General features: G+C 35.6%; 1 protein-coding gene across 1 annotated transcript; it reads left to right on the top strand.

Moving 5' to 3' along the window:
* The first annotated feature begins 1,115 nt into the window (after positions 1–1,115).
* LOC121411000 (nischarin-like) lies at positions 1,116–25,665 on the top strand. The gene is made up of 14 exons (XM_041603455.1): positions 1,116–1,222; positions 1,348–1,486; positions 11,696–11,956; positions 13,451–13,595; positions 15,284–15,351; positions 16,017–16,112; positions 16,728–16,823; positions 17,688–17,831; positions 18,436–18,690; positions 19,376–19,543; positions 20,083–20,163; positions 20,625–20,700; positions 23,046–23,226; positions 23,454–25,665. Exons 2-14 carry the CDS (start codon positions 1,388–1,390, stop codon positions 25,555–25,557), a joined length of 3,774 nt encoding a protein of 1,257 aa, XP_041459389.1. The 5' UTR covers positions 1,116–1,222; positions 1,348–1,387; the 3' UTR covers positions 25,558–25,665.
* Positions 25,666–27,695: the final 2,030 nt, after the last annotated feature.

Genomic DNA, 27,695 nt, shown 5'->3' with positions numbered 1-27,695 from the left:
AATCCTGTGAATTGTGTGATTTTGAATAAATCAATTTTTATAAATAGTATTGTTATGTTGCTCTTTTCTTTATTTTTTACCTTTGTTTTGGGGGGTTGTTGGGAGAGGAGGGGTGAGAAAGATAAACTCTAGTGGAATATGAAACTAGTTCAACTTTAATCAAAACTAATGTGTGGTGGACATTTTCTTTTGGAACATAGTCGAACAATGATTACCAACTTGGAAGCCAATTTTAAACACAATTTCAGCCTACACATACATTAAAGTTACTCTGCAGACTGTAGGTAGTGAAGTCTGAACTTATACTAATACTTAATAAAAAATGTATAGTGATGTCTGCAAATATGGCAAATTTAAAGTCGTCTTGCCATCAGCGTAAATGCATGATGTCCTGACCCTGCGGGGGCTATTTTCCATTGAGTGGGTGACCCCAAAAAACATTTTTTTTTTCAAGATAGGGCACATTACATTCGTAATGTAATAAGGATGTTGAAAACACTAAAATAATGAAAAAAGTATATGTATCACTAGGAAAACTAAGTCTTAACGGTCAAATATGCGAGGGTATAAAAAGACTAAAATACTTTATAAAGGATTATATTTTTTGCGCCAACACTGTATTTAGGGTCTGACTTGGGCAAGGTGTGTGGGGTGGTACTAAACCCATTGTAAGTAAAAGTAAATCTGACGTCCGTGATCACGTCTGTGACATAGCAATTGAGATATCTTATATATATATATACACATTAACATCATGAACCAATTCTATGAAATTATGTGGTGTTATGGGGAGAATGGCTAGCATACAATGTATGACCTAATCGGGACCTAATAAAAGCTAAACTTCTTTTTTTAACTTCGGAAGTTCTTTTACGGATTTTTGCCAAACCTCCATATAATGTTTTCATTTTAAAAAAAGGGATGATTTCTGGATAGATTAAGCCTTAATGATTACCTTGTTTTTTTTTCTTGCCCACATTGAGGAAAACCGCATAGGTCATAAAAAACATAGCTTTAATAGGTTAATTAATCAACAATTTTTTGGGGAGGGGGAAGTTAATATATATTTGGCCTTGTTAATAGTTCTTTAGCGCCATCTTGTGACGCACGAAGGTTAATTTGGCCAGATCCCGAGTTTTGTGTATTTGATAATAATACAACCATAATTTCATAATCTTCGCGTATTGTAATCAGTTAATGATAAGTTTTGAGGAAGGTATCGGTGAGAGAATAAGATTTCCTTCGCAACTTGCTCAAGTGTATAGCTAGCCAAAGCAGACGGGGTTATGACTTATGAGCTGGGTTATCTGACATGTCTGAAGACTGCAAATTTTCCCTTCCGTACAGAACTTGATTGAGAATCAGCCTGTAGTCGCCCGTGATCAACATGACAACTCCCGCTGGCACCGCTGTGCAAGATGATTCCAGTCTCAGTTTCACAAGAGATGTCCGCATTATTTCAACAGCAGAAGTTGAGAAGCATACGGTAACTTGGATAATTAGCTATCCATTCTATTGCTTATCAGCCTTAATATCTCACATAAGGCATAAACCCGGGGCATAAAACTAGGCCTAAGTCTACGTCATTTAGACATATCTTTTTTTTTTTGGGGGGGGGCTTACTGCGGCCGTCCGAACACGTACTTTGTTCGGCACTGTCTGAAGATGTGTCAGGGTCCATGGGGCAAGGGGGGGGGGCCAACTTTTTCCTTGGCCTGACTCTTGACTTGAGTAAGTTGGGGGCAATTAGGCCTACAATGGGATATGACAAAGTGGGTGTGGCTGGTCAACAGCCCTGCCAGTGATGGGGCGCGAGGGCTTGAATGTTTGATGATGTTGAAATATATGTAGGCCAAGGCCTATACACTCATTCAATGAACAAGGTTATACCTTGTTCTCAGTTATTTCTCCATTTGTGGCAAAATAAGGGTGGCAATGTTTGGCTTATTTTCTCTTTTTCTTTGGGGCAAATTCTTGATTTTTTTACACTGACAGTTTCCATTACACCTATTATTCATACAACTTGGCTCTTATTATAAGGACAAGTCCACCCCAACAAAAACTTGATTTAAATAAAAAGAGAAAAATGCAACAAGCATAACACTGAAAATTTCATCAAAATCGGATGTAAAATAAGAAAGTTATGGCATTTTAAAGTTTCGCTTCATTTAAAAAAACAGTTATATGCACATCTCGGTCAGTATGGAAATGAGGAACTGATGACATCACTCACTCAGTATTTCTTTCTTTTGTATTTCATTATATGAAATATTTGTATTTTCTTGTCATTGTCATATGAAATGAAGTTTCATTCCTCCCTGAACGCGTGTGGAATTCCATTCTTTTAACATTTTGTGCTTCAGGCAAGGAGGTCCTAATCGTCAAATTCGTTAAAATTGAAATATTGTATAATTCAAACAATAAAAAACAAAAGAAATAGTGAGTGAATGACATCATCAACTCTCTCATTTAGATGTAACTGGCTCGTTCATATAACTATTTTGTTAAAAATAAGCGAAACTTTGAAATGTCATAACTTATTTTACATCCGATTTTGATGAAATGTTTAGCATTGTGCTTGTCTGATTTTTCTCTATTGATTCAAATCAACATTTTTCTGAGGTGGACTTGACCTTTAAATTTGATTCTTTAAATCATTTTTTCTTAATTAAAAATAGAGATCAAAAAATGAAAATTTTCTTGCCATCTTACTTTCCACCAATAGAGGGCGTACACAAAAATATGCCCAAAATTCAAGTTTTTGAGCGCTCTGGTGAATACAAAAATTATTCCCAAGTTACTATTGAAAAATAAATTGCAACTGTATGGAAATAAGTAATTTTGTTCACAAAGTGATATTTTAATTATTTTTTAAAGTGTGTGCCCTGTACAACATTGGCATAGTATAGTCCTACCTGTAGATTCACCACAGGCAGGGTGGTAGCAGTGAACAAGTGGGCCTATAGCAAGTTCCCCCAAGTCTACACAGTCCCCCTTGTCTTGTCTGCACAATTCTATTACAAGAAGATCACAGAGAAATACACAACGACCACTGTTACTGTAGACTAGTGTATGCAATAAATATTCAATAAAAAATCTGACTCAATTTAAATAGTGGAAAAATAATGAATTGAGGGCATTTTATGTGATAGCCTCATTATCAAAATGCAGCCTTTTTCATAAAAATTCCTGAATGGCGTGCAAATTTCAATCTGAAATGACTGCCAGAGGTTTAATCATAACAAAATAAAATCATAACAAGTTATAGATCTAGGCCTATTTCTTTTAAATTTTTATAAGATATTTGGCACACTTACTCATTATAACATAAGGAACATTATCAAATGAATGATTTTCTGAAATGAAAAGAAAATCATGTTAAATCTTGACTCCAATCATTTGGTGTGCAGACTCGGAGACCACCATCATATGCACAGTAGGAAGGGATGGATACCCAACCTGTCTATACACACAATAACTAGGTATAATCCACAGATAGGAACAATCCTGCAATTTAGATTTGGTATTTAAAAAAATTGGGTCTAAAACAATAAATTATTGATATGAAAGGGAGCTAGGCCCATGTCTTCGCACTGAAGATTTAACATGAATTTCTTTTACACAAATTTTCAGTTGATAATGTTCTTTATTATGAGTAAGTGTGCCAAAAAGTCTCATAAATATGATTTTCTTGGAAAATAAATCTCGGCCAGTAATATTCAGATTGAACAAAAAATGGTGCTCTTGTCAGCTTGACTTAACACACGATTCAGGGGTTTTGATCAGAAAGGCTGCATTTTGAGGCCATCCTATGAAATGCCTGAATTTTAAATATTTTCCACCATTTCGAGTCATTTTTTTAATGAATGTCTATATATTGCAAGTGTAAAGCTTGTGGTTGCTGCATATCCTTTACTAGAATCACGCACATATGCATGAGTGCAGGCAAGGGGGACTGTGCAGACTTGGGGGACCTTACCATAACGTTAGTGGTAAGGTGCCCCAAGGGCCCAGGTGTGCGTGTATCTGCAGGATTCTAATAAAAGAAGATACACAACCACTATAAACTTAACACTTTCAATATGTAGACAGATATTCATTTTAAAATATGACTAAAAATGGTGGAAGAAATATTGAATTTCAGACATTTTGTGTTCCAGCCTTAATATGCAGCATTTCTTGTCAAAATCCCCGAATCGAGTGTGAAGTGAATTCGAGAACAGACTCTGGGCACAATTTTGTTGTTCAATCTGAAAATGACTGGCCAGGGTCTTCTCAAAGAAAGTCATACATTTCTCTCAAATTTTTATGAGAGTTTTGGCACACTTAAAATAAGGAATATGATCAATTGAAATTTTTTGTAGAATGAATAGAGAAATTCATGTTTAATCTTTAAGTTGAAATTTTAGATGCTGTGCAGACATTGGGGCCCCCTTCATGCCGACTTAGCCTCTAATCAGCAAGAATTCTATCTAGGATTAGGAATATAAAAAAATATAGCAATAAAAAGCATACAATTTCTATAGAACTGAGGTATAAAACCTTCCAACATTCTTCCTGTCAAGTGCTTGTTGAGTGGTAAAGGAGTTCTGCACTGCTCTATCATAATCCCGCTCTTGATGGCTGATATTATTAATGATATTATTTTCTCAGTTACAAATTGATAATGATGGTGATAATGTTTAAATTAGACCTAACAATAGATGATTATGGCAAAAACAAGAAGCTTGATTAAATACTCACTTGATCTGATGGCTTTTCACCAAGAACAATTTTGCCTGAACATGATGTTGATGTAAAACCCTAACAGGGTGTTGTTGGTTTGTTTTCTTTTTTTTCACCAACAACATGGTGAAGTTGGTCCTGTTTCATGTTGATCTCCATGTCAAAAGCTACAAAATTAAGTACCTTGGCATCCTCACTATCAAGTTAAAGATAAAACTTTTCCTTGATTGTATTTTAATTTCGATAATACTTCCAAGCTGTGTGAATTGTGAAAACCCTGGGCCAATTTTTTTCTTTTTTTATGTTCAGCTGTCATCAAATCCACAAGAGTGACCGGTCCAAGTCAATATGTTTTTATTGTTGAAATCCATTAATTGTCGGTTCTTCAGTAGATGAAACATTATAAATTAACTGAAAAAATTATGAATTCATAAAAATTATTATTAGCCGTCAAGAGCAGGATTCAAACCCTTGCCATTGCAGCATAGATTTTAACCAAGTGCACCTGACAGCAAATTTGTGTCTACTAAAGTCTTTATACCTCCATTCTATAGAAATTCTATAGATGCCTTTGCTTTGCTCTATTTAGATACAATTCATCGCTAATCAAACCCTAAAACCAACACAAAATTTGTAGGAGCTTCTTTAGATTGATTAATCAAGAAAGCCTTTTAGAAGGCCTTCATTTGTCAGAAATCAAAATATTAAAAAACCTTTTATCACTAAAACTGATGAAATTTTCAGGAGGGAAACCAGTACAGTGATTTCATTTTGTGGAGAGATTTAATGCAGAACCTAGCTCACTTGATTATGATTGAATTTAAACACAATAAGGATTTTCCCCAAAATCAGAAATTGAATTTCTAATCACCCCAACAAGTTACATGATATCTTGTTGGAGCTCAGCCAAAATATTATCCATAGGAAAGAAGTCTTCTGTTTCACAGGAAACTGAGTCCACATGACCTGATTGTTGACCTTAACCTATCTTCATGAAAGGAAACCAGATGTGCGCTTTACTAAGATATTAGCCTATGTTATGTAGATTACAAACACAAATGCTAGGTATCTATTGAATACCTGTATTAAGAGCAAAAAATTATCCCATACTCCCGACAAAAAAGTCTGAATCCAACCTTAATTAAATGAGCATATGGGCTATTCCACGGTTACTCACGTTACATTTGGAGACACCTTGACTCATACTTGGAGCTGTAACTCCATTATTATTGATAGGAACTAAACATCTCCTTATCACAACAAAGTACACAGTCTGACTATCCTTCGTATAAAAACAAAACTTGGGAAATTCTATTATGCTCCTGGCAAATCTTTGGAATGTGTCGGTTACTCACGTTACATGATTTGGACATGCATAAAATGAAAAGTCAACATAAGTGAAAAGTCTCCTCATACAAGGCTTTTATGAAAGTTGATTATATCCATTTCAAAGAAGTATATTAGGGAGACAAACTTTGTATATAATTAAAAAAATAAAGAACACATGGTTTTTACTTGGGGTGCAGATAATATGGTTACTCACGTTACGGTTACTCACGTTACATTTTGTCCATGTATGGTTAACAACACACATGTCATTAAAAATTCAATAATGTGTGTAAAATTCATTGCTAGGAACATCTAAAAGAGATTTTATACCAAAAATTGGAACAATTGGAGCTTTATTAGGGAGTAGGAGGGAAAAGTATGATTTCGCTTACTAATTATGCATAAATTAGCATAATCGCTTAATACCAATTTGCATGAAATAAATTGCTGTATAGTATTGTAGATTATGTCCAAGACAACCTGCATGCAAATTTTTGGCGTGATCGTGCGGCCAATGGCCGAGATCTCAAGGGGGGCCTGGGAGCCCCCGCCTAGATAGGGTTACAGGTAAGGGCATTCAAACACTCTTTAAAGTTTGGTTAATCAAAACCAAGTCTTACTAATGCACTCTCGCATTGTGAATACTTCTACTAATATTCAATTTTTTTGTGTGATTGTATGACCACTGATATTTTGATGAACAAAGAGTCGCATCAAAGAGATGTACCCTCATTTTGCTTTTAATTAATCAAAAATAACTTCACAACTAACCATGAGACTTAAAACTTGACATCCCACAGAAAATGTTACTGAACTGAATAATTTTTACTGGTTACTCACATTACATGATGGTTACTCACGTTACAAAGTTACTCACGTTACAGTTTTTCTTCATCAATTTTTAAAAAAATTGTACTTTTTAATGATTTTGATAGTCATCACTGTGTCAAAGATTGTTTGAAGGAAGAGAATTTAAAATCCCACCAATTAACTGTGAAGAATTTTTCTCTCAGAAAACAAAGTCAGTTTTTTCCGCATACATTCGTAATTCCGAAGCTTCGTAATTCCGAAGGTTCGGTTATTCCGAAGGTTCGTATTTCCGAAGGTTCGTAATTCCGAAGGTTCGTAATTCCGAAGGTTCGTCAATCCGAAAACGAAATAAGGTTCGTAATTCCGAAGGTTCGTTAATCCGAAAACGAAATAAGGTTCGTAATTCCGAAGGTTCGTTAATCCGAAAACAAAATAAGGTCCGTAATTCCGAAGGTTCGTTAATCCGAAAACGAAATAAGGTTCGTAATTCCGAAGGTTCGTTAATCCGAAAACGAAATAAGGTTCGTTAATCCGAAAACGAAATAAGGTTCGTTAATCCGAAAATGAAATAAGGTTCGTATTTCCGAAAATGAAAATAATTCATTTTGGTAACAAAAATGATGTTGTCATTACAAGATTACACGATATTATGCAATTAATCTTCTTACCTGAGAAAACTCAGGTTGTTTTTACAGGAGTTTTTGCCCTGTGCTATCAATGGCGGAAATCAGACTAACCTTAGTTTTCATTTTTTACCAGAGTTTTCTCAGGTAAAAAGTTTTATGCAACAGGCTTCAGAAAGTAATCTTTTAAGGACTGCATTTAGTGACTCATGAATAGAATATATATCTCACGAACTAAATAATGAGAGCGCGAACCGCAAGCTTAAAATTTGTGATATTCCAACCTGAAAACTGGACATTTCATACTTCTTTTTTGTAACCAGGAATAGAATGAGTTCCTCAATAAACAATACTTGATGCGAGCGAGAAACGTGAGCCAAATTTTTCTGATTTTCCAACCTGAAAACTGGAAATAATAATAGCTGGGAGAATAGTTTTCAGAACTGAAGTGGCTTCCCTGGGTAAATAATATCTATATCAATATCATTCTAGGCCCACATGAAATTTCCAAAAGTTTGAGCACGTGATTCGCTCGCAACATCTCACAAGGATGCCCTTTTAACAGTAATTGACCAAAAAGGTGAATTTTACATCTTCAGATTTGACTTTTTTCCCCCAAACCGCTTGCTCTCTACGCTCGCAGAAATGAAACGTAAATATATAACTTTAGTAATCACTTAAAAAATTGTGCTCAATTTAGTTACTAAAACACACAACCTCTTTACACAGATGATAATCTAATGGTGAACATATCCGTTTGCACTAAATTGCCCCTATTGGCCCCTTTTTCTTTGCCCCCCCCCCAAAAAAAAAAATATGTTCCGCCGCCATTGGTTAAAACACGCATCGTCTTCATGGATAACTGCAAAAAGTTCTTAAAATGTCCCCTTTAGATCAGGTCAGAGCTTATATATTTAAAAATTCTGTTCGCGCTTCTTTTAGCAGTTATTGTCTAAACTTAGTTACATAGGCATCTCGCTTTGAATATCACAAACATATTGCCCATCATATTAACAAAAATATATAGCTCGCGCTCGCATTATTTAAAAAGGGTTTATCATGTTATTACATATTTACTTTATTTATAAGGATAAAGCTAATTATTGACTGTTAGGACTACCCTTTCAAAGAAACAAACAAAAATCAACTTTAAACTGCCGATAAATGAAAATATGGCTAAAAAATTGACCCCCCCCCCTCTATTTGACGAAAGTTGGATCCGCCGGGAGGGAGGCAGGAGGCATCAAAAATGAAATAAAAAACAGGGGAATTAATATTTTCCAAAATGGGAAAGTTCCTTTTTCAAAAATAAATATGCCGTTTTTCATGTTTTTTTCGAAATAAAATACTCTTTTTAAAGTATACAAGTTAAATTAAGTTTTCAGGCTGGAATATTGAAAATTTTCAGCTTGCGCTTCGCACTCTCATTCGATTGGTGAAATATGCATCCTAAAAAGGTCACTAAATGCTTTCTTTAACAGGTTCCTTTTTCTGGTCAGTATGTTTAAGCTCGCGTTTTGCGCTCGTGTTAATTCTTTAGTTAGATGCACATCTTTTTAATGACAGCAGAAATCTGCTCGGATTTTTAAAATCTAATTTTCATTTTTTATTGAAATAACCTTAAGTTTTAGCTTGTGATTCACGCTCGCAACACCTCGCAATAATGCCATTTTAAGAATAATTGACCACAAAAAACGTTATACAACTTCACCCTTGAATTTGTTTTACCAAGCCGCTCGCTCATTATACTCTCTCCCGAAAAATAAAGCCTAAATATACATTTTGCCATAATAAGAAGTCACTTCAAAAAAGTTTTTCTCTACTTAATCACTATCAAACACACAATGACTTCAAGCAGATGATAATCTTAAGGTGAAAATATCACCAAAGTGCCCATTTTGACGTATGAGTTTCATTTTTTGGCTTTACCCCCAACGAAAATTCGTTCGGCCGCCCTTGCCTTCCCATCCTCATAATAATTGAACGGCAAGTGTCCCCCGCCCCCATCCCCTTGCCTCTGCCTCTGCTTTCCCGGTTTTCATTTTTCGGATTAACGAACCTTATTTTGTTTTCGGATTAACGAACCTTATTTAGTTTTCGGATTAACGAACCTTCGGAAAAACGAACCTTATTTCGTTTTCGGATTAACGAACCTTCGGAAAAACGAACCTTATTTCGTTTTCGGATCAACGAACCTTCGGAACAACGAACCTTTTTTCGTTTTCGGATTAACGAACCTTCGGAACAACGAACCTTATTTCGTTTTCGGATTAACGAACCTTCGGAACAACGAACCTTATTTCGTTTTCGGATTGTCGAACCTTCGGAATAACGAATCGTCGGAATTACGCCACAAATGTTCGGATTAACGAACCCTTTTTTGTTTTCGGATTAACGAACATCGAGGTATAGGCAATTTACGTGTTTCGGAATTACGAACCTTCGGAATAAAGAACCTTCGGAATTACGAAGCTTCGGAATTACGAAGTGTAACCGTTTTTTCGGTTACTCACGTTACATCACCTGAACAGGTTGCAATATTTATTTTTGAATGAGTACTACAAATTAACTTGAAAAGCGGTTGTGTATTTTAAGTAATTTGACTCTTCTAAACTTCAGAAATATATAAAGTGGTATGTTGTTGCAACAACAAAATGGTAATAAGGCATATTTAATTTTTCACTATTTTTCTTGTATTTTGGTACACAATGGAAGCACAACTTTTGACCATTTTTTTCCAAAGTATACATATGAAAATAAACTTTTTATTTCTTGTTCCTGAAACTATCATGTATGAAGGACTTAAAGTATTAAAAAATTCAAGAAAATATTGAATTTGAATTTTTAAGCTCATGTCCACCAACCTGTGGAATTGCCCATATGCACATGTGAAATCAAAGAGAGTCTTCTTTGCTTTGCCCACAGCACTTAGTGGAATGTCGAGAGATTAATGGCTAAATTTGCATGGAATCAAATTTACCTTTATTTTAAGCTGAACTATTGCAAATATTTCAATGATTTTATTCTGAAATTTATAGGAAATTGTGTGTGAATTTCAGATGATCTTTCACACAAATTTTTATCTGCTGCGTTGAAAACGTTGAAAATGTCATCAAAATCTGATGTAAAGTTATGACATTTTTAAGTTTTGCTTATTTTTCATAGATTTATTTGCACAACTCAGTGATATGCAAATGAGAGTCATGATGTCACTCACTCACTGTATCTTCTTCGTTTTTTAATTGTTTGAAATTAATTACAGAATATTTCAATTTTTACAGATTTGATATTAAATACCCTCTTGAGTCTTGATTGAACCACAAAATGGTATTTCCACATGTTCAGGGAGGAATAGAATTTTGTTTCACTTGGCAAGGAGGAGAAAATTGAGATATTTCATATGATGAATTACAAAAGAAATAGTGGGTGATGTCGTCAATCCCATGATTTGCATACTGACCAGGATGTGATATTGTTTGTTGTGAAATTTCATATCTTTGTTATTGTCGGACCTAGATATTCTTGATCTGGCAATGACAGAGGCGTGTTCTAGAAACATAACTTAAAGGAAACCAAAAGCCAAGAAGAGAAGCAATCTTATTGGAAAAAGTAAAATGAGAGGAACAATTTAAAAAAAGTTTCATCAAAATCGGTTATGAAATAAGCAAGTTATGGACGATTAAAAAGTCTTGTTGTACTTACTATGTGGATCCTCAAATTGGCAAATGTGCTTCAAAATGTCTGATTTTGTTGGCAACTCTCAATTTGTTTTGTACACATTTTCAGATTTTCCCCTTTATTTTACATATTTCACATTATCTCCTCCTGACCTTGACATATATGGTGTGGATTATATTTTCCCATGGCATATGTTTTGCTCAGAAGGAGGCAAGATGCAATTTGAAAGATAATGAGGAAAATCTGAAAATTTGTGTACAAAACAAATGGAGAGTTGTCCACAAAATCAGCCATTTTGAAGCACGTTTGCCAATTGGAGGAAGCCCATAGAAAGTACAACAAGAGTTTTCAAACTCCCATAACTTGCTTATTTCATAACCGATTTTGATGAAACTCTTAATTGTTCAGGACTCTCATTTTACTCTTTCCAATAGTATTACTTCTCTTCTTGGGTTTTGGTTTCCTAACTTAAAAGAAATTGCTGATGTATATGTATTTTACTCCTGTATCTTTCATATCATTTGCTACAGGTATATACCATTCAGGTCAGTGTCGATGACTGCCAGTGGACAGTTCAGCACAGATACAGTGAGTTCCACGACTTACATGAGAAACTAGTTGCTCTTGGCAGGGTGGAAAGATCCCTGCTACCTCCCAAGCGTATCCTTGGCAACATGTCAAAGAGCTTCATTGAGAAGCGACAGCGTGACCTAGAAGCTTACCTGCAGAAGGTCAGTAGCAGTCGGATACTGCCAAGGCCATTACTTCTTTTCCTGGAGTTTGATATCTATGTGAGTATTTGGAGTCCATTTATTATGTACTTGATTATACGGTGAAATATGGGGGCACATGTAAAAAATAGCTCTGGTGAATTGCCATTGGGTTCAATCAATCAGTGATTGGAATTGTGGGAAAATATAGTACTTTCAATGTACAAAAAGGGAAAGAAATGAGTATCTGATTGTGTTTTTATCTCACCTGCATAGCAGAGTGAGACTATAGGCGCCGCTTTTCCCGGAGGCGGCGGCGGCGTCAACATCAAATCTTAACCTGAGGTTAAGTTTTTGAAATGACATAACTTAAAAAGTATATGGACCTAGTTCATGAAAGTTGGCCATAGGTCAATCAAGTATTACTGAACATCCTATTAGAGTTTCATGTCACATGACCAAGGTCAAAGGTCATTTAGGGTCAATGAACTTAGACCATGTTGGAGGAATCAGCATCGAAATCTTAACCTGAGGTTAAGTTTTTGAAATGTCATCATAACATATGTCACATGACCAAGGTCAAAGGTCATTTAGGGTCAATGAACTTTGACCGAATTGGGGGTATCTGTTGAATTACCATCATAACTTTGAAAGTTTATTGGTCTAGTTCGTTGAACTTGGACATTAGAGTAATCAAGTATCACTGAACATCCTGTGCGAGTTTCAAGTCACATGATCAAGTTCAAAGGTCATGTAAGGTCAATGAACTTTGGCCATGTTGGGTTTTTTTTGTTGAATAACCATCATATCTCTGTAAGTTTATTGGTCTAGTTCATAAAAAGTGGACATAAAAGTAACCATGTATCACTGAACATCTTGTGCGAGTTAGAGTAGTTTTCAAAGTCAGCACTGATGCTATATTGAACCGCGTGATGCAGGTGAGACGGCCAGAGGCATTCCACTTGTTACTTTTTAGCATGGTCAGCCCCCCCCCCTTCCATTTCAAAAACCATTCCACTACCCCTGAATAATGATGAATACCTTTTAAAATGGCACAAGCCCCCCCCCCCCCCCAGTTTGTTTTGAGCCCAGGTTGGTGTTTCATAAAGCTGTTTGTAAGTTAAGAGCAACTTTAAGAATGACTGGTGATCCTTTCTTACAAGCCAAAGCATTGACGATGAAAATACCATTTACCAAAAGAAAGGTTCACCAGTCGTTCTTAAGTTGCTCTTAACTTACGAACAGCTTTATGAAACACCCCCCAGGTCACAGGGATTAGACAATAGCTCTACCAATTGAGCTATTTCACCTCCAATAATTCAATTATCATGTTTTCGTCATTGCATCTTGTTGTTCAATGCTTGCACTTCTACTAAGCATTCTGATCCACAAATTGAAAATGCAACAATTTTCAAATATACATCTGATGCATTTGTACATCTCCCAAAATTTGTTATCAATGAGTTCAGATTTTTTTCAATGGTTTATATATCATATCAAGTGTAACCATTCCACAAAAAGTTGTTTCATCAGAAAGATATTTGATTTCCCCCTCTAACATGTAATTATTTTCAGGATATTAATGGTGTTTCACAAGCTTTAGCTGCAGAGTTGTTTGATAAGGGAGATCTTATTCTGGCTAGCCAGGATGTGTGTGAAATGACACCGATGCAACTCTTTGCTATCACAGAAAGGCTAAAGTTACCCCTACCTACATGTGGTGAGTGTTCTCTCATTTTAACCTTAAACTCTAATTGTATATTTCACTAAGCTTTGTGGTGTGTCTTTATCATCACTATCATTAACAGCAATGATGGTGCTGTTAACCAATGTTACATGTAAGTCTATCGATGATTAAGATGAAAATATACCCGGATATAAAAGTAAAAACATGACGTATTTTAGCCTTTAGGCTTTTAGGCTTGCTGTTGAAGAGGTTGATACATTGTATTCAAAAGCGTTATGCTAATATTCTTAGCTGTATGACCTCTATCACACTCACATCTGTGCCACCACGATCACACAACGGCTGTTAATTGTTAGCTCATCCGGCGCGAAGAGCAAGATGAGCTTATGCCGTGGCGTGTCGTCTGTCATCCGTCCACAATTTCAAAATGCTTCTTCTTTATTTGTTGACCGATTTTGAATTTTTTGCTTCCATCTGGTAGAGCTTCATGAGGTTCACCGATCTTCTACACAGAATTTTGACAGTTTGACTAGAACAATTTTTATGCTAATTTATGCGAAATTTATGCATATTTTAAATCATTCACACAAAATGCTTCTTAATAATTTGTTGACCCATTTTGATTTTTTTCTTCCATCAGGTAGAGCTTCATGAGGTTCACCAATTATGTTCACAGAATTTTGAAATTTGGCTAAAAAATTATTTATGCTAATTTATGCAAAATTCATAAATCACAGAAAATACCTCTTTATTTGTTGACTGAATTTCAAAATGCTTCTTCTCCATCATTTCAAGTCTGATTTCAATTCTGTTTGCTTTCTATGATATTAGGTGGGGGATTCAAAACTTCTATACACAGAATTTTGAAACTCATTAATTATGCTAATTTACGTGCATTTTTCAAAATTCACAAAAAAATGTTTCTCCTTCATTGTTTATTCACCAATTTTGCTCTTTTGGCTTCCTTTGGGTAGCACTTTATGAGGTTCACTTTTGTCTAAAAAATTATTTTTGCTAATTTATGCAAAATTACATAAATCACAAAAAATGATTTTTCTCCTTCATTTGTTGTTCAGTTTCAATTTTGTTCACTTTATATGATAGCTCTAGGTGGTGATACAAAATTTCAACACAGAATTTTGAAACTCATTAATATGCTAATTTATTCATGTATTTTCAAAACTCACAAAAAATACTTGATTTTGATTATTTTTGTTCCATCTGAGAGCTACATGAGGTTTACCAAGGTTCTACACAAGAGTTTAGAAATTTTGACTAGAAAATTATTGATGCTAATTTATATGAAATTTATTCATAGATCACAAAAATGTTTCTATGTCATTTCTTCATCAATTTCAATTCTATATCCTCAATTTATGTCACCAATATCATTCACTACAGTGTCAACTGGGCTGAAATTAAAATTGTGTTAAATTTTGTTGAAAGATGCCGGATGAGCTCCACATCATTGATGTGCTAGTTTTGTAAAATGAATTCATCCATTTTAGATTAAGATTTTCTGTTCTATGCTTTCAAGATTGATGTCAAAAAGTCTTTCAATTATTTGTATGCTTATTTAATGCAAATCAATCTTTAAAAAAAATTAGTTCTCATGTTTTTTGTGTTTACAGGTATGATAGTTTTCATTATTACAACTGCTGTGGTAACTTCAGTGAAGGGTCCATTATTGTTCCTTTATCTTCTCCTTTACCGTATTTCAGATTCTGATGATGCTCATAGTGACATTGGTCATATCATGGACTTCATGTCCAGACTGAAATTCCTCAGGGTAAGTTTAATTCATTACATACATAAAATAATCTCATTTACCGCCGTGCCATATTCAGCATTGCACAGTGATTTTCCTAATGCCCCATTGTTTTGAAATGTCAAAGCAGACATCTGAGGATTGGAAGGGAAAAGATGCTGAGTGGGATCACTGTGAAAATGCTGTAGTGATTCTTGGCTTGGGACTTTTGTTTTGGTGACTTATTACCAGTATTTCCTTTCCAAACTTTAATGAATGTCAGTGAGCAACAAGTATGTTTTATAATATGATAATATAATGTTACATAGATAAAAATTAACCACATCACAAGCAAAATGAGTCCTGGAAGGAACTTTCCAATTTAAATAAATATGAGTGAGAAAAACATGGCGATACATACATGTTTGTCACAAGCAAAGCGAAAAGTGGAATGAGAATGAGACCACATCATCAGACCCGTAGTGTAGTGGACATGTTTTTTTTTTTTTTTTGGTTCGCTTTTAATCCTTCTTTTTTGCATGTAATGAAATGTAATGAACTATACCTGTCTTTTTCAAATAAGATAGGCATCATGTTTTTACCCCCCAAATGCTCCTTTTTGGTCTTCAAAATGCTTTGTTGTTCAAATTCTGAAGATTTGCTTATTAAACCAGAAATTACATTATTCCCCCTTTTCCTTTCCATAGATCGTTGGCTCCACATCCAGACTTGGGTCCAGCACTCGTAAAGTTGGTGACTTGCCCTTTGACCTCTCATACTTCAAGTCAATTAGACATCTTCAGGTAATCTTGTGGTAATATTCCATTTAATACAATGATCTACCAGGGCTTAAGTACTCCAAGGTCATCCAATGCCATGACATTGTTGATTGGCTTCATTGCTCCTCTCACTGGCCTTAGATATGTGTGTGTCCTTTTTAATATTCCCATTTGTGCTGTAATATGAAAATGTTCCCCTTTTGAAAAATGGCTTTGTCCTAGAAATATTGAAATTCTAGATCCACAACTCAAACAATTTTGAAATACAAGACTATTGTGAATTAAATTCAATTTAAAGAAAATTATATTTCATATGTAGAAACAATACATGTCTTTGAGTATCCTTTGGGACACTTTTTATGAGGTGGAAGAGAAGGAAATTCCAATATTTTACAAAAGCTATTTAGAGTTAATCTAAAAAATGTGTACAGTCAAACTAATAGCTACATGTACCAGCTGACAAAAAAGATTGCATTTGTTATCCTTGAAATATGTTTCCCATCGAAACATGTACTGAAGGGACTTGTCCTTAAAGACCAGCTGCTCACAAAGTCTGCATGTCTTGTCTCCCTTGTGTGGTCTTGACAGGGTTTTCACTGTATTAGATTGTTACCCTGACCATTTTTATCTAACCACCAGATTGAGGTTTGCAATGCAAGATGTATATCAGGAATTGAAGAAGCAAAGACCCATGTCAGTTTCCTGGCTGTGCACAAATCTTTCAATTCAATACAGGTGAGCTTTCATCAAAGTTTTCATTTGCTTGTTTCAAAATGAGAGGAGTGATGTCCTAAATGTTTGAAATGGTTTTCAAAACCAACCTCATTGACCCAGCTGCTACTACACTTAGGTAAGATGGGAATGACTGGAGCTTCATTGGCCATGTGGTCAATAATTCATCAAGATGTCTATAATTTTGTGATATGATACCTTTAAGAATTCTTCCAGCAGGCATGGTCTTTGTGTTTTGCCTGTTGCTTGGCTTTGTGCTCTCGTGCACTGTGTATGTCAAAATTGGATGATTGGTTACTCATTGAGCTTCATTTAATCTAGACAATTCAGGCTCTTTTTGTCATACACAAGCAAGAGATATATATCTTTCATTATGTCAGATGTATTTTTTTTTATTTTGACAAAGTTATTTGATTACTTTACCTTTGTTGTGGTGACCAACTCAGAAGAAAGTGTATGGATAATTTACATCAAAAGAGTGGTCCTTACCGGAATTTTAGTCTTATTTCAATGATTCAAATTAGGATCATTCAAAAGAGGATATAGTACTTTTTGACCTCTTTTAGAAGCTCTTCATGCTCATCATATTTTTAATTGTGAATTGAGATGTTTCCTTTGATAGTTTCATCAGAAAATAGAATTTCTGCTATTTCTCAAGCATATTCACCCTTTTTTTTGACAATATAAGCTAATACATTGATACCTGATGAAGGGCACATGTATCTTTAAAGCCAGGAATTATCTCTGGTATGCTTACTCCTTTATATTCACATTACGTATATCTGATCATTGGCATATCTTTATTGTAAAGCACACTTGTATTTTTGTACTTGCTGTAATAATTGAATGAACTTCTATAATTTTCAGGATATGTTACTACCAAATCTTACTCAATGGGAATCTCTTGCCAGCTCTAGTGGTCAGGATGTAATGGAGATTGTCCCACCATGGGCAAGGGTCAAGCTAGTAGATTTCAGCTACAATGATCTTAATGAAATCGACAGGTCAATTGTAAGTCAAGCACTATGCCATGTATTATTTTCATTATAGGGGAGTGGGTGCTGAGGGAGTTTAGATTGTTTTGTTTTATATTGTTATTTTTTTCTTAGAATAAAAGTGTTTGGAATGGCCCTGATATGCACGCAAATTTAATGGCCAATGATTCAGAATTAATTTGCAATAGTTGATACTGTTACTGCATCTCTTGTTTCTTCATTTATATGTTTGTTTTTCATCAACATTTTTGTATGTGTGTTATTTTGAAACATCATTCTCCATGAATCATTTCTTTGTTCTAAGTTTTACTGGAAGCATAGTGATAATTGCACTGCAGTCACTGCACATTAATATTTGTGCCACATTTCATTTCTTGTTTATATTTCTTAAAATATATTCTTGAATGTGTGGGCATTTGCAGTGCAAACAGTACATCTTTTTACCTTAATGTTCTTCCAAAATAAACATGAAATAATTTGAAAGCTCACAAAAATTGTTTATACTTTCGACTTTGAGTTTCACCTTTCATGTCAAGTGTCTCTTTAAAGAGTGCTTTTTTTTACAAGGTATCGAACTTTGATTCTATCCAGCCACTTTTTATTATCCCTCTGATTGCCAGTGCCTCTTACCCAACGTGGAGCAGCTTGACCTGAGTCACAATCAGTTACGATCTGTCAACCACCTTCATCATCTCTCTGCCATGACACATCTCAATCTTTCCTACAACCAACTCCACTCCCTGGATGACATGAATACCAGACTAGGCAATGTCCATACACTCCTACTCACCAACAATGATCTCTCCAGTCTATATGGCTTGGCCAAGCTATACTCACTGGTCAAACTGGACGTCAGGTCAAATATTATTGAACATGTAAGGAAGAAGGGGAAGGATGTAATGATTGATTAAGAAGACAAATTAATGGTGATATGTAGAGTAAAGACAGGACGATTGATAGAGTAAGATGTCACATATATTCTCAGAGGCTACATTACAGAGGCTTTAGATGGAGATACCCTTGCCATATGTAGAAGAGCATGCTTTACATGGTTGTTTAGAAGTACAGAGATAGTAAGATCCCAGTGAAAATTTGGAGTATTATTTTGCAAAGGTTGTGTGGTTAGCTTTGGTGGCAGAATCAGATGAAATGTTAGAGTTCATATTATACCAAATTGAACAAGTTTGGAACATCTCTGTACATCTAAGAATCAGTGTGGATATATTTTAAGCAATATTCATTAAATTTGTAGCAACTATTGATCATGGGACTAAGATGAACAGTGCATAATTTATGCTTATTAACTCCATCTCCATGGTAACAAGATGTATATATTCACCCAATAAATTAGGGAGGTGTATGGTATTACAGATGAAACTTCTTCCTGTTTGGAGTGAATGTACTTGAAATGTGACATACATGTGAGGTCAGGGGTATCAATCAATAGCAGGGATATTTCTATGTAATTTTAGTAAGTAATTCTGTATTACTATCAAACAGTTGTCTTGGAACAGTGTATCATAAAATATTTCCACTGATTCTTCTTCCTATACTTAACAGGTACTAGAGGTACAACATGTGTGCAATCTACCTTGTTTAGAGCATTTACTGCTGAGTGAAAACCCTGTTACTAATGTGGTAGACTACAGAACAAAAGTCCTGGAGCTCTTTGAAGACCGATTTACAGAAATTAGTCTAGATGGACATAAGGCCACTGAGAAGGAGAAGGTTTGTTTGTCTTTTCCAAGGCTTCAAATGATTTGTTTAAGGCAAAGTTTTGTTGACAGTGGAGTACTTAATGTTTATTGATAACTTTTTGAGAAGGGCTTATTTGCCAGGTCTATGAGACCCCATGTGGATTTCGAACAAATGTGGAAAATTGAAGTGTACTTTGTTTAAGAACACAAAGGATTTAAAATGTCAGACCTAGTAATTATGTGGCACTGTTGCAATGTGTCTGTCCAATTTGCTTTTCCACAGTGATCCCCTATGCATATAAGCTTTGATGTAAATTGCAAATTGACAATGACTAATCCAAGTATCATGAGAGACAGACGAAAATTGTCAATGACCATCATGAATATATTTAGGAGGGATTGCACACCTTCATATCACATAGCTGCACAATGTTTCCACAAAGAGGTCTCACAATGAGCCCAAATCTGTATATTTTGTTTCTCCTGCTGATGCTTGAATCATGATCCCCCTCTCTCTGATTTTCTTTTTTAATTGTCAATATTTTCTTGGTGTCTATATTTGAATAATAGGATACAGTCAACATTCTGAAAGCTATCAAGAAATCCAAAGATTACAGGCCTTTTGTTGGATCAAAACACAACTCACCAAAGGTATGTTTGTTTTTTATTTCTTTACATTTGAGGCACACTTATTTTACCTTGCAGTATATGAGCTTTAGATGATTTTTAATCTAGAGAAGATAATTCAATTCATTCCACAGCTAACACATCACAGCAGGCTTAAGATATTTATGTGGTACTAACTACTTAAACCTATTTCATTGTTAATGTAACCATATGAGTTCTTTTGTTCACATTGATTTGACTTTGAATAGATGGAAAGTACATCCTGGCATCAAGTAGAGTCTAAAGAAATTACTGCATCTATGCAGTCTTGAGACATATGCATTATATTTAGAATATCAATCTTACATCAAGAAATATAAATTGAAGAGCACATATCCACATACTCTTTTGGATATGATTTCATCACTCTCATACATTCATGCACCAGACATAGTCTTATGTTTATTTTTATTTTGTTTTCTTTGAAATGCTGGATTTATGCACAGAGAGTAGTTCATGAGGCAGCTATAGCTGACCCCAGTGCATCAAAACAAGCATCACCAATGGGTCCTAGTCTAACAGGTGAATAGTATAAAATACGTAACTTATTTGAGTGCAATTTTGTTTTCTTCATAGTGTACCTCGCACTTTTTAAAATTTGTTTTATGTACATTCTATCGTGGACAAACTACATGTAGATATCTAGGGGGTTTTTTTGTTTTTAATTAAATTACAGTTATATTTTTGTCATTTGCACAAATCTGCATATATACTGGCATGTTGCTTTAATTGATTTGTATCTAGACAACACCTAGTCCAGATTGGACCTTGTTGTTTGGAAGTGCCCTTTTCCCAAAGCTAACATAGAGGGCACATGTCTCCCAATCTCTAATCAGCGCCAATCCACTCATCTTGTTGGGGAGGGAAGATGAGTGGATTGGCGCCGATTAGAGATTGGGAGACATGTGCCCTCTATGTTAGCTTTGGGAAAAGGGCACTTCCAAACAACAAGGTCCAATCTGGACTAGACAACACCCTGTACCAAAATATCTAGTAAGCACTTTGAAATTTGAATGTCACAGACATATCCAGCCAGTTTGGTTAAATGTAATTGACCTGCAGTAAGTTGAATAATCACCAAATTGAAGCAATTATTCAGACCTGATTATGTTTAATTTGCATCCAACAAATTCTAATTTCTGTGACCCCAAAAGATTGTCAGAGTTACCTGTATGTCAAATTGTATTGTTTAAAAGCTTTGTTGAATCTTCTTAATAATGATGATGATGACCATAATGCCCCCACAGAACTTACTGATAATGCATAATTTTATTCTTATGAGTGCATTACTATATTTCCTTAACAGGCTTCTCTTTTATTATTTTATTTATAGTTATTGACAATCCACAATCACCAATAGGTATTGCATAATAAATCTCATATACTTCTTATTCCTTTGGCATAGTACCTGTAGAATTTAAAGAGAAATTCCAGTAGTTGCAGTAAACACTGATTTCATGAGAAAGTCTGTAAAACAAGGCTTAATTGTCAGTATATCATCGAGGATCTAGATCTGGTACAGTTACATTAACTGAATTTTGTGAATCTTGAAATCTACGCTGAAAAATGTTCACACCGAAGATCCCCAACACAGATAAGCGCACGTGGGACAATGTATAATTATTGCTTAGAGCGTCGGGCCCGACGCTCTACCCGAATCCTGTGCTTATTTGCTGATTTCTCAGCAATTACACAATTTCTTCCAGAATCCTTTGGCACATGCGTTTTATTTATACAAACAGACACTTTGGTGGTCATTTCATTGGATTCTGTACAAACTCATTTTGATATCGTTACCAAAACTAGCATTTACCTTTAATTTGCAATTTGAATTTCTCCCACCATTTGCATCATAATTCAATCATTTAAAGGTCAAAACCACCACAGAAAAATGTGTATTTGAATAAATAGAGAAAAATCAAACTAGCATAATGCTGAAAATTTCATCAAAAATCGGATCTAAAATAAGATATTTATGACATTTCAAAGTTTTGCTTATTTTTCACAAAACATTGATGTGCACAACTCAGTGCCATGGAAATGAGACAGTCAATGATGTCCCTCACTCACTATTTTGTTTTTATTGTTTGAATTATAAGTTATTTCATTTTTTTGTAGATTTGACAATAATAATAATAATAATAATCCGCTTTTATATAGCGCTTAATCCATCGGAACGACGTTTCTAAGCGCTTTACAGATATATTATTACCCCGGTCATCGGATTCAATCAGTCATTCCCGCACACAATGTGTGCACATCCTCCACTCCCTGGGGAGTATTCCAGTCAGTCGCCTGTGAGGCGCACACAATACTGGTCAAGCTACAATGACTTTCACATCCTACCGGGTACCCATTTAGCACCTGGGTCGAGAGTGGCAAAGTGTGGATTAACGCCTTGCCAAAGGATGCCAGACCGCGGTGGGATTCGAACACACGACCCTCTGTTTACAAGGCGAGAGTCAGAACCACTACACCACGGCTCCTCCACTCAATAAGGGCCAACATGACTGAACCATATAGTATTGAACAATCCTAATTCCACATTTTCAGGGAGAAATTAATCATCGTTTCACTTGAAATTGAGAAGAAATTTGGAAAATATCATATTTCATAAAATAAAAAAAAGAAATTGTGAGTGGATGATGTCATCAGTCTCCTCATTTGCATACTGACCTGGATGTGCGTATAACTATTTTGTTAAATTAAACTAAACTTTAAAATGTCATAACTTTCTTATTTTACATCCGATTTTTGACGAAATTTTCAGTGTTATGCTCGTTGGATCGTTCTCTTTTTATTAAAATCAACTCTTTGTTGGGGTGGACTTGTCCGTTAACTGTCTTTATCAATATTTGTTTGTTCAGGAGAAAGTGCTGAATTCAAAGCTAAAGTAGAATCACTGCGCAGACAAGGTGGCAAGGCATGGCTTAGTATATTCAATGAGATGTCTGATCCTGCAGAGGAAGAAGCCTCAGCTGCTGTGGCAACACAACAAGATGGACAGAAGAATACAGATAAAGGAGCTAAGAAAGATAAAACAAAAAGGTACAATTTGCCATTTTATCTGATATTAATTGATTATAAACAAATTCACTCTGGGGTGTAGTTCCTTTTTCATACAGTGTCTTTTATTCACATGTTTTCAAAACTATTGGTTGTAGACATAAATGACATTTTGTGCTAGTGCTATTTAAGATAAATAATGATTTTCCACTTCAGCTGATCCAACTGCTTCTTAAGCAGCATTATTTTTTTTTTTTGTTCTTTCTTAGGGCAAGATCAAGATCCCGCTCTCCACGTCCCAAGCCCAATTCAGCAACAGATAAAACCCTCCCTGTGCAGGAAATAAAGTTAAGTCCTAAAGGATTTGCATATCATATCTTTGATGAAATCAGTCGGCACAACCAGGCAGGTATTGCGGATGTATCCACCATCTTCTCGCAGCTCACCATGTACTTCCAGGGACCTAAGCTGTTCACGTATGGTCCTCGTCATAAGGCGGCTGGGATGCCCCCTCCAGATGTCAATGGACCTACCCTAAAGGGTTACCTGGGTCAAATGAGCCCAGATGAGCAGGATGAGTTGATAGAAGTATTAAGAAGTGTACTCAGTGGAACCCTGCAGTTGTCCAACAAGTTCCCTTCTGAGGCAGAAGCAGAGGAGGTCTGGAAGCATGTCCAGACATTGTTAGGTAGGAATGATGTCGTGGAGAAGGAAAAGGAGGCAGAGAATGTTTATCTTGTTCCTGATAAGGAATCCGTAAGACCTGAAATTGTTGCTGAAATTGATGGAAGCCGAGAGGAAGAATCAAGGACAGAGAATGGGGATAATAGTAAAAACCCATCGGTAAATGATCTATCTTCAAAAGTCAGAGAAGTAAGCATCATTTCTGTAGTAGATGAACAGAAAGATGGAAGGATGACAGAATCGTCTCTGCTGTGCAGTAAACCTGATGAATCCTCTCAAGCACCAATGCTTCCAGAACAGCCAGTGCCCTTGAATCAAAAAGATTTTGGATTCAAAGGTATGGTGTCATTACCTACCACTGCCCCAGAGGTTCCTACATTTGTGGTTGTCCCAGACTATGACCAAACAGTTATGGACCATTTATCATCCTGTGGGCTAAGAAAAGGTCTCAAGCTCTCTCCATCAATGCAATGTCTTGCCACAATGTCTACCAGTGAAATGATTAAATACTTTCATGAGAATGTAGCCCACAAAAATAGTGGTGAGAGGGAAAATCTTACCCATGTTGTGTGGACAAAGGTGATTACATATGCTGTTCCTAAAGAGGAGGTGATGTCCTGTGTTATGCTTAGCTCTCTTGCTCTGTATGTATTATCAGATCAGACATTGATGTGTCATCGGGAATCTTGGAAGACTCATCGTCGTATATCCAGTGACTCTGCCGTGCGCAAATCCAAACTCAGATCAGGAAGGCCTGATCAGCAATCTCATGCCAGTGGTGTGATCCACACTTCTTCAGAGTTAGAGGCAAACAGAGTGTGCTGCCAGCATGTCATTTCTCTTGGCGACATAGATGAAGTGGTGGTCGGGCTCTTTGACCAGAAGATACGTCTGACTGGACACACACCAGATGACACTTTGACCTTGATAACAAGAAATTTTAAGGAAACCCACAAGTTCCAGCAGCAGCTGATGCTGGCTCTGCCTCATCCAGAAAGTCCTTGTAAATCTGATCAGAGACCAGGGTCACCAATTGACCTCTATCAGGAAGCGATGAAAGCCAGACAAGAAGCAGTCATCACAGAATACAAGCATCCTGCAGGTGTCAAGTTTGTCTATGCCAATGAAGAAACGATCAGTGACTTAACATACCTTGTTGTGGAGAAGGTAAAGAGTCCGTCCTTTGGAATCCTTGATGTCCATCTTCTGATGTACATGCTTCTCCATCAGGTCGGTGATGTCATCAGCAACAATGAGTATGTTCCACCGTCCATCGAAACAGCATCACTTCATCCTCGATCCCTCATCATCACCAACACTCACGTGGCACTTTGTCATGAAGATCATGTGTGCTACCCAATCCCAAACTTCTCAAAGTTACTACCAGAGAGTCCTCAGTACTCGGTCAGTGATGTCCAACCCATCTTCAACCTGAAGCGACTGGTGGTCAGTGACTTCTCTTCTTGCGACATCACCCTTATCTTTGAAGTCATCACTGTGGAGGTAGATATAAGCAGAGAGTACTTTACATCAGATGATCTCCAGGAAGGTGAGAAGCATCACACTCCAGACATAGTCTGGACCCTATTACTTCCTTCTCTTGAAGACAGGGAGAGGTTGATGAAAATGATTTGTGGACAATGGAGAGATAAGCATAATAAGGAACTATCTATTCAGGTTAGTGCATAAACTTAAGGAGACATGCCAAGAAACACCTGCTATTTCAGTTTCATAGTATATATATGATGAATATGTACGATATTGTTGATATTCTAATTTCTGATGAATTTCAGAGATATGTATGATTCAGAAATTTATGATTTATTTTGAAGGAGGCTTTGTCGTAATATGATAAGATTTATGCATGTTTTCTGCAAGCCAGCTAATGTGTTGTAATGCCGAACCTCATAGTTTCTCTTTCACATATTTATCTGTTGTCATTGGTACTTTTTAAAACAAATATTTATAAAAATACAAACCAAATGTATCCATATTGTACACTAGTAAATGTTCTTCATTGTTTCTTTTGTAATTAATTTGTAATGAAAGTGATGTGTAAAATTTACATGTATGCACATGTAGTGAGGTCGTTTCATCTAACATGTGTGAATGAACTTATGTTTCTTAGACAATTCATTACTGTCTCAAAGATTTATTAAAATAAGAAAATGGATTTTCCTTTGTAAGATATCACTTTAAAGATTAGTACTGAAGCATGCCCAATATATCACCATTACATCAAAACCAGAGAGATTTTTGTTGATTTTGATTGTTTTTTAAATATTTTTCTAAATATTTTTTACAAAAAAGTTTTGTAGACAATTGTATAGATGTGGAAACCAAGTATGTTAAAATTTATGTATTCTAATTGTTTTGTTTCTTTTAATCAATGTGACCTGTATCTGTACACATGGGATGTGTGACCCCCTTGTCAAGTCTGAATCCTCCAAAAAAGTGCTCTGGGAAAAAATGGTCACAAAATCTGAGCGAAGTGGACCTTCCTAAAAGCAAGACTGCTGTGTGTTGCTGCCCTCTACGTTCGTTGCTTGCAGCTTTGATAGTTGCACTGTTTATTAATTTCTTGTTGTACACATTCATGCTTATGACTGTAGATCATAATTACGTGTTATGGGAAATGGGACAGTATGGGGAGAAATGCTGATTGCTGATTGGCTAATTATTTTTCAAGTTACAAGAGTATCCCATTTCTCCCTGGTCTCCCCTAATATTTCTTAATGATTTTATATTTCAGAATATTATGGAATCCAATTTCTTTTTTTTTTAAATAGCAGATGACAAAAAAGTAGGTATGGTACTAAGGGCCTTTCTACACTCACACAGCGAATTGACGGAGGACATGGTACATGTATGTAGGATCAAAGTACATTCATGTAAATGCATAGGCGGCGGAAGCGGGGGGACATGTCCCCCCCCCTAAATTTTTTTGATAACTTTTATTTTTTTGGCTTGTCAATTTTTTTTCCTGCATCCCCCCCCTAAATTCAAGTGGACCCCCCCCCCTGAAACGTGTGTTGCCCCCCCCCCCTAAAATTTAGGTTGATGACCTTTTTTTTTTTTTTTTTGCTTGTCAAAAAATTTTGGTTAGCAACTCCTAAAATTTAGGTTGATAACATTTTATGGGGGCACTTGTCAAATTTTTTACCTGTGTCCATCCCAAAAATTCAGGTGGACATCCCCTTAATTTGTTGGCTTCCACCGCCAATGTGTAAATGTGAAGAATACATTGACAGTTAAATGTTAGGGAATTCACCATTGACTGTCCATCTCTCTTAGTAACTTGTAGGTGCCACTCTTCCAAGCAAAAGCAATGCCATCCCACAAATAATTAGCATAATATGATAAGAGTCGAAAATACAGCCCCACTAGCATTACCAATTTATACTGGTGAAAAAGGCCAGCATAAATCGATCTATACAGTGAAAAGAATGGGAATGTTGTATATTCATAGTGTTTTGCATTGTGATATGATGATGTTTGTTACATGTGTCAGTGTATAGTGACTTTGCTGGCTCAACTGCTCACAACATGATATACAGTTTGAGGCAAAAAATTTACATACACCCATGGAATTCAGTGAAAATTGTTATCTTGCCAAACATCGTAAAAATGTTACTACATGTATATCTTCAAATATATAAAAGCTACAATGATGAATTTGGATGGCATGCCGATAGGATTTAAGTATATTTCAGGTGAAAACAAAGTAATATTGTACCAAATGAGTTCAGTTTTTTGTTCTTATATTTTCAAACATTGTTTCATAGAAATATATAAATGCCAAATCTATGATTTATTTACATTTTCTA

This window comes from Lytechinus variegatus, chromosome 3 (assembly GCF_018143015.1).
Source record: "Lytechinus variegatus isolate NC3 chromosome 3, Lvar_3.0, whole genome shotgun sequence".
In the NCBI taxonomy this organism is placed as follows: domain Eukaryota; kingdom Metazoa; phylum Echinodermata; class Echinoidea; order Temnopleuroida; family Toxopneustidae; genus Lytechinus; species Lytechinus variegatus.
Note: the sequence above shows the minus strand (reverse complement) of the source record. Positions and strands in the feature narration are given on the sequence as shown.

Coding starts and splice junctions, on each gene's coding strand:
- LOC121411000 (XM_041603455.1), top strand. CDS start 1,388: ATGACAACTCCCGCTGGCACCGCTGTGCAAGATGATTCCAGTCTCAGT. Junction 11,957..13,450: donor TCCTGGAGTTTGATATCTAT/GTGAGTATTTGG, acceptor AATTATTTTCAG/GATATTAATGGTGTTTCACA. Junction 13,596..15,283: donor GTTACCCCTACCTACATGTG/GTGAGTGTTCTC, acceptor ACCGTATTTCAG/ATTCTGATGATGCTCATAGT.